Source organism: Meleagris gallopavo, chromosome 20 (genome assembly GCF_000146605.3).
Source record: "Meleagris gallopavo isolate NT-WF06-2002-E0010 breed Aviagen turkey brand Nicholas breeding stock chromosome 20, Turkey_5.1, whole genome shotgun sequence".
Lineage (NCBI taxonomy): Eukaryota > Metazoa > Chordata > Aves > Galliformes > Phasianidae > Meleagris > Meleagris gallopavo.
Genome location: NC_015030.2, coordinates 3,959,757 through 3,967,647, shown reverse-complemented (window position 1 = coordinate 3,967,647; position 7,891 = coordinate 3,959,757). Strand labels below are relative to the sequence as shown.

The 7,891-nt window shown below is 43.7% G+C and overlaps 1 protein-coding gene across 8 annotated transcripts in view; it reads right to left on the bottom strand.

The window, feature by feature from the left end:
* Nucleotides 1–6: 6 nt before the first annotated feature.
* TNRC6C (trinucleotide repeat containing adaptor 6C) overlaps nucleotides 7–7,891 on the bottom strand; it is a 70,053-nt gene continuing 62,168 nt past the window's right edge. For 3 of the 8 annotated variants that reach the window (XM_019621648.1, XM_019621644.1, XM_019621649.2), the window contains 5 exons: nucleotides 5,940–6,056; nucleotides 3,763–3,957; nucleotides 2,967–3,037; nucleotides 2,152–2,291; nucleotides 7–506 (listed from right to left, as the gene is read on the bottom strand). In XM_019621648.1, coding sequence (XP_019477193.1) covers nucleotides 149–506; nucleotides 2,152–2,291; nucleotides 2,967–3,037; nucleotides 3,763–3,957; nucleotides 5,940–6,056 — 881 coding nt within the window. In that variant the 3' untranslated portion in view covers nucleotides 7–148. The remainder of the gene's footprint in view (nucleotides 507–2,151; nucleotides 2,292–2,966; nucleotides 3,038–3,762; nucleotides 3,958–5,939; nucleotides 6,057–7,891) is intronic. The other 5 variants (XM_019621646.2, XM_019621647.2, XM_010721270.2 and 2 more) reach the window with 2 other exon arrangements.

The window sequence follows — 7,891 nt, the reverse complement described above, 5'->3', positions numbered from 1 at the left end:
AAAAAAAAAAATAAAATTAAAAAAAAGGGCTGCCAGTCTGATCGGTTAAAGCTGGATTCTTCATCAAGCCCGGGACTGGAAAGGGTTACAATTTTGTATTTCCTTTAGTGCTGATGATTGTGATTTCCACTCGGTTCCTCTCCGCTTCCTAGATGGACTCCCCGCTGAGAAGATCCCCCGGAAGAAGAGTATTCAGAGGCGTGGGGCTCCCGATCACTCGCCCGTCGTCGGCGCTGGGGGGTCCCCAGAGGCTGCTGGAGTACTGGGGCACGCCGCCCCACAGCAGCTCGCTGCTGCCCTTGCCCCCCAGGCAGGGGCTGTTCCAGTGCCCCGCGTCGCCCCTCACCAGCCCGTGGGAGCCGGCGGAGCCCAGGCGTGGCTGCGTGCTGCCGGCGTTGGATTGCCAGCTGGAGGTGGGAGGCAGCGGCTGGCCCTGCGCGAGGAAGCGGTTCACCTCCTCCTCGCCGGCGAACTCGGCCAGGATGGTAGTGTTACCCAGGACACACCTAGGGATGAGAACAGAAGGCGTGCTGATGTGAGGCTGGGCGCTCGGAATGATGGAAGATCGCGGTAGGGACTCGTGAGGATCAAGCAGTGAATGGACCCGCACGGATTTCTGGAGATAGCTCCGGTTTCTGTAAATCACTGCATTGTAGAGGCTGGACAGGATCTCACGAGATCACTGAGTCCAACCCCCTGCTTACAGCAGGCTCCCTACAGTAGGTCGCACAGGTCAGCATCCAGACAGGCCCTGAAGATCTGCAAAGGAGACTCCACCACCTCTCTGGGCAACCAGTGCTCCATCGCCCTTACCAAAAAGAGCACAGAACTACTTCTGTTCAAAATTTTAGGCCACTGCTCCTTGTCCTGTCGCTACGCAGCAGTGCATCTTCTCTCTACTGTTTCCTATTTACCTGTCTAACCCAGGCAAAAGCATGTGAATGCTCCATCCATCCCTGGAGGTGTTCAAGGCCAGGTTGGATGGGGCCCTGGGCAGCCTGGTCTGGTATTAAATGTGGAGGTTGGTGGCCCTGAATGTGGCAGGGGCTTGGAGCTTGATGACCTTTGAGGTCCCTTCCAACCCAAGCCATTCTATGATTCTATGAAACACAAAGCCAGCTGTGTGGTGCCCACCTCAGTCAGCCAACATCTTCCACAGGAGACAGTCTGCACTCCACTTAAGGAATGATTTTTCACAGAATTTAAAATTCGTTTTGAAAAAGTATTTACTCACTGCTGATCCTCACTTAAAAAACAAAGCTAACCACATAACTGGGGATGCAGTGAGCAAACCGCTCCCACGTCTAATCCAATGGGAGAGATCCAATCTGAGCCTGCTGACTCTGTGATGTACCTTCCAGCCCACAGCAGGGGTTGGAAGATGATTTTAAGATCCCTTCCAATCCAACAATTCTATATTTCTATAATTCTATGACACCTTTTGGGACCCCAATACTGACTTGCTGGCTTCCAAAAATCCCACTGTATTTTGTCACTGTCACGCTGCCAGCAAAACAACTGCACAGACTGCTAAGGCCCTGTCACTCAGAAAGGGCAGGCCTCTCCTTGTCAGCAATGTAACTACAGGTATGCCACAGCCTATTAAAAAAAACAATTACATGGAAGCCTTCCAGATCACTGATCATATAAGGACCTTACCGTATGTATTTTTAATATAAGTACTCATCTTCAAAATCAGATATGAATTTTGCTACTGGCATCATTTCTCTTACCAGATGCACACATCTAACCTGATGTAACTAAGATGGGGTGATGTTACTTCTCTGATTACAGAATGCAGCTTCGTAACATTTCATTAAGGAAAGGTCATCCCTTATCATGTGGTCGTGGAGCAGACGATATTTCCTCTACAATCAGTGCTTTTAATCACACTTGTGCTACCAACTGTTGATAAAGGAAATTCTCTTCTAAGTCTAAGCAGATAAGTGTTCTTTCGAAACATCAGTCTTCGTATTCTTCCTATTTTTAATCCTCCCTAATGCCACTGATTATATCACTCAAATTCTCCAACTCTTGCATTCTATATCTATTAGTCCCATGCAGCTAAAGAAGCCCATCTTCTTGCTTTAAAAAGTGGGTTCCTAGATAAAACAGGCTTCATAACAGAAGAAAAACAGGACAGAAACATACATATGCAGAGACTTTTGGGCCTTGGCTGCTTCTTCCTTGGAACTGTATCGGACCACAGCATTCCCTTGTGTCAGGTTCAGGTGGAATGTTATCAGAGGGCCATGCTGCAAACACAGTGTCCGCAGTGTGGAACCATCAATCTGGTCAGAGAGAAGGGGAAAAGGTTACTTTGTGGTTTTGTGACTTTAAATGCCTGCTGGCTGAACAAGTTTGTAAGCTGAAGGGTAAGCAGATGTGAAAGGAAGTTTGTCCTCCATAAGAAGAATTTCATTAAAGACTTATCACTTCTAAAGACTTGCCTGAAGCCCAGTGCACAACCCTTCCCAGTTCACGTGATACGAACTATAGCTATTGTTAGAAGCCTACAAGTAAGTTAAAGGAAAAAACACACGGCTCATAAATTAAATCAATTTTCCCCAAGCATCACTTTGGATGCTTTGTAGCTTACGTCCTTCCTTGTGAATGATACTATGGGGAAGAGTGGAGGGTTCGACAGATTCAGAAGAAAGACAAAACCCTACAGGAGATGCGGATTTCACACCTCTAAATCTGCCTTAAGACAGCATTCACCTCCCAACTTACACATACAGAGATGGTGCATGCTGAACGGCTAATTGCAGAGCCTTAAAGCTCTTACTTCATTTGACAACACTTTAAAAACCTAACAGACTCCCTGCAGAAGACAGGAAATTGTAACATACACAGAATAATTATTTTCCCTTGAAATGAACCAGATCAGCCCAACTGATAAACCTTATCATCTCCTGAACATGGCAAGTTGCTTTACACATCTCACTACATGCAGTTTCATTCACCTGGGGCGTGAGGTTACGAAGAACCAGCCAGCTGCTTGTCCTCCCTGAGCTGTCAGTACTCCATGCAGAACCTGCAACACAAATTCCACAACAGAATGTTTCACCACCATGCAGTAAGCAAGGAAACTTATAGTGAATCACAACATCCTGGCAAGCACTGGTTGTGCTCCGACTGAAGATACAAAGGCATAACCAGCAGCAAAATCTGCTCTTCCAGCTTCAGTATGGTGTTCTACAATGAGAAACTGGACAAGCTGGATGTTTATGGGTGGCATTTGGGAAACTGCAGTACTTGTGCAGCCACATGGGTGAGCACAGTGCTCAGAGGGAGCTCTGGCACTAACAATGTCTGACCACCAGGTGGGGTTTTGGTGAAGAAAATGGACAAAATAAATGGTAAGAAGAGGGAAGAACATTTAATTTCCAGCTTACTGAAAAGAGATCAATAAAATAGTCAGCTAGATATATTAGGTGTAACACTTACTTTTGAAGCTGTCGATATTTCACTAATAAACATGATGTGTATGCTGCTATCGCCACAATCGTGGCTTCTCATTTTTGTATTTAAACAAGACAATAAAAAAAAGTCTCACAAAATACTACAGCATTCCCTGAGGGCCCTGCAATGCCATCAGGTCCTACATGGCTCACAGGTGCGTTCTGCACCCCAATGCCATCAGGCCTACACGTGTCATGTACCACCTATGGGCTATTTCACTACAGTAAGACAGGAAACCAACCAACAATTACAAAAGAAAGGTGCTGTGGTGCTATGAAAGACAGAAGCCAGGAGTACCAGAGGAGTAAGAGCTGGTCCAGCCCAGGGGACTGGCACCCCACGTCGATGATGGCTTGGTGTTGGTTAAGCCCGGAGGTGGTCTGGTAGGAGCAGTAGTGTTTCTGGGTACCTTCCATAGTTCATGGGACAGAGAGGCTTGTGTGTGGGAGATTGGGCCAGAGGACCACGTAGACTTGATGTCTGACAGTTTACCTGCAACAGAAAATAAGAGATTTGTGTGTTTTCAATTAGCAACGATGGTTAAACCAAATGGTAATCAAGCTTCTGCATTGCTATATTACTCCAACTTTCCAGGAGATGAAACAGCACTCCGTTACCAACTCACTGCTACAAATCCTGCACACATTTAACCTCCTTACACTGGGATTTACATTTTCAAATAATTTTCTATTTGCTGATTTTAACACCACCTACTATGTGCACAATTCCCCTCTTAAGACTTTTCAGTATTATTTTCAGTAAAAGATGACGTGACTAAAAAAAAAGAACCCCCAAAACAGAAAATTAGTTTAAGTATTTGAAATCTCATTTCATCAAAATTACAATGAAAGCCTTAAAGATGATCTTTCAAAGGTTTAACAGAATGTAACCACTTTTTTTTTCCCGTGCAACTCATTTTATATAATGTAAAGTAAGCAGCACATCCATACATTCTGATATACTATTAAAATTTCAAAGATCAAAGACCAATACAAATTGTATTTCTGAACATTCAAATGACACACGTAACGTGGAAGCCTCCAGAAGAGCGGAGCAGATCACAATCTGTCACTCTCTGTAACTTCTCACTGCTTGGTTTACTTCTCCTATCAGTATTTAAACTACTTCAGTACCACTCCTGTCCAATCAGACCTTTATAAAGTCATTAAAACAAAGCTAAGAATAAGGAGTAGTGTTCAGCAGTGAGTTGCACAAACCTGATTGAAGATGAAGATGCTGAACCAAAATCCTTTATTCACCTGTGTGGCAGGTAGTTGTAGAAACCTTTATGTTAGGAGCCCTAACACCAAATTTACCAGTCACCAAATCACAGCCTCTGTTTATATACACTCTCAAAACTGCCTCTGTTTATCATCCAGCTCCATGATTTCACACTGAATCATAGGAATTTAAGTGGAAGAGTGAGCACTTTCCCACTTCTTGTGAGTTGTAGTGACAAAAATAATTGAACAATGATGATGGTGACATTAACAAGGGGGAAAAAAAGTGGTGGTTAAGGAGGAAAGTCTGAGTTTTAGAACTCAGAGCAGCTCAGCCTGCAACTCAGCACACGATGCATGCGCAGGTTAGATGTTGCTATGTCACTAATTCTCATAGGGTTATCACAAAGATTAGATGAGACTGCAAAAAATACAAGTAAATAGAGCAGGAATGCATGGCAGATAAAAGAAAGCAAGCCATCCCTTTCTTTTCCTTTCAGTGAAGCAAAGCATTTCAAACAGAACTTTTTTTGCTTTGCAATCTGCAGTATGCCTTGGGAGGCTGCGGCTTCGTTTGTTCAAAGAAGCAGAGATTCTTCACTAATTAGACATGAAAATGGTAATACAATCCATGCAGTAGCCCCTACACGTTTTTATAATGGAGCAAACAGGATATTTACATAGCCAGTTTTCTATTATTTGCAAGGAGAGAAAGCTCAGAATTTCTTACTCATTTACTTCTCCTTAAGGAAGGGAACACATTCAGAACATTTACTCTTGAGGAAGCTTTCCTCGATAGATAGAGCCCCAACTCCAACCCCCATTCCCAGGCAGAGCATCCTCCTTGAGGTACAACCAAACTTCCTCCCAAGCTGAAGATATTTTACAGTTAGCAGTGAATTTGTGAACAAAAAAATCCCATCAGCTCTCACTGTAAGGGTGTAGGACCTTGGCAGAACAGAACATTTCTCTGCAAAGCTGCAATGGAAATAGTCATTAAGACACCTCAATGCCAACACAGAGTAATGGCATTTGGCATCAAGTGGAATAAATACATTTTCCTTAGCACACCTCCAGGCACACCACTCAGTGCCCCCCAACAGAGCCTCCAGAAATGCTGCCTACCTCGCGCAGGACTACAAAGTGTGCTTCTGCCTATAGCAGCACTACTGTAGTAACACAGACAGCACTTTCTAGGGCCTTTTTTTCTCAGAATGCAGAGAAATGTGAAAGTAGAAAGGCCATTTTTCGTACCTGCAATGCTAGGTGCGGATGCAATGCTGCTGAAAGAGCTACTGTAGCCGGAGGCACTAAGCGGCCAGGCACTCGATGAAGGCAGCGTGGCATTCTGAGATGATGTTGGGGATGACCCTGCAGAACCAGCAGAGAAGCAACTAAGAAAGATGGGCATAATGATGTTTGGTGTGACATAAGCAAATCTATTATGTGCAAATACAAACCATGCAAGGCATTTTCCTTAATCAGCCTGGTCTCTGAAGTCTAGGAATGAAATGTTACAGGAAGCATGAGAAAGTGAAGCAGAAGTCTTTAGCAGAAGAGAAAAGAAAGCTGGCACAGTAGTACATGTATTAGTGCCCGTGCAGAAGATAAATTCTGCATTTCCTTTAAGACACACAACTGAAAAAAATCAGCATTAAACTGTTCAGTCTCAAGGAACAGGCTCCATTTATAAGGGTGCTTCACTGGCTGACTTGAGCAATGACAACTACAGATGAACATAAATGTATATGATAAACTAACCTCTTACCATGGGTGATTCGTCCTAAATTACTTGAGGAAAGCACTTCTCCTCTATTCCAATGCCCACAAACATCTTTAGATTTTTGCAGACTTTCAGTAAAGCAAGGATATATTTTAGCAAACTCTTCTCAAACTAATAACATTAAACGAAATAGCCTGAAACCATCCTGGTAAATCATTTACAATCTGAGCAGCTATCTAAGCATGCACACAATTTCCTTCCTGGCAGCAAATGAAAGAAAGTGAACATAAAATAAAATATGTTTATTATAAAGACCAGAAGAAGTGCAGATATTCTCTCTAGCCAGCAACAAAATTAAGTACGTATCCCAGGTGACTTATCATTCCTGACATATGCAGGTACACTGTGATACTGAAACATCTCTACCTGACTAAGAAAGACAGGTGAGCACTTTGGAAGAAGACAAAGTGGTCTACTGGGGCAGAAGAGAGGAAATTAAAGGGCAATCTTAACCCTCACAGATCAACAAAAGTCCAAAGGGCTACAAATACTCATCTGGAACAGAAACCAATGCAACCTCACCTATCCAGACTCACTGTGCTCCCCGAGATACACACACAGACATCAGACTCGTGCAAAATCACTCTCTATTAAGACCCTCTCTGGAAATAATCTACTCCCCACGCAGACATCCCTGAGGAAGGCTGGGGGTAAAGAAATTACACCAGATTCAGAGCCCCATACGCCCAAAGAGCTGAAAGCAGCCCTGTCTGCCCATGGCTAAAGCATCATTATCAACCAGGGCAAAACAATCACCAAACCCAACGCTTTGGTTTTGCCTAAGAGTTCAGTGTGGCAGCCACAGTCTAACCCTGTGAAGGGATTTCAGCTCTATTAATACAATCTGTGAACACCACATTCAAGATGCAGTATTCCAAGAGCCTTTTGCTGGCAGGATGTCATGAAAATCCTCGTCTCGTTTGAAGGAGTACCAGCAACGACAGAAACAAACAGCCAGGTCACGTGAGCATAAAGAAACAAACTCAGCAACTACACTTTGCATTAAAATTATATTATTCGTCTTTAGGAAGATAAAAAGCCAACAGGGTAAGGAAGCATATTATGGACCCCCAGCAGCCACTGCTTTTCATGGGGTTTTGTCTCCCAACAGACTGTTTATTCTGCAAAGATCATCTCTATTGACCCTCTATAAGTGGAGCACCTACTTCTTCATGCCACAGACAGATTATATACAGACAGAGCTGATGTACACCTACATTCTGTAAAGAAGACCTGCAGAAGGAACATCTCAGAGGCAACTCAAAATCACTCAAGGCAGTGGAAAACCCTCCTCCCTTATATTTCATATCCCTTCACTTGAGCTAACGCATTTCAGAGCTGGAAACCAGTTTCTGACTGAATTTTGACTTACAAGCTTTGCAAATATCACAGACGTAGCTATCTACCATAACCAAATCCTGAC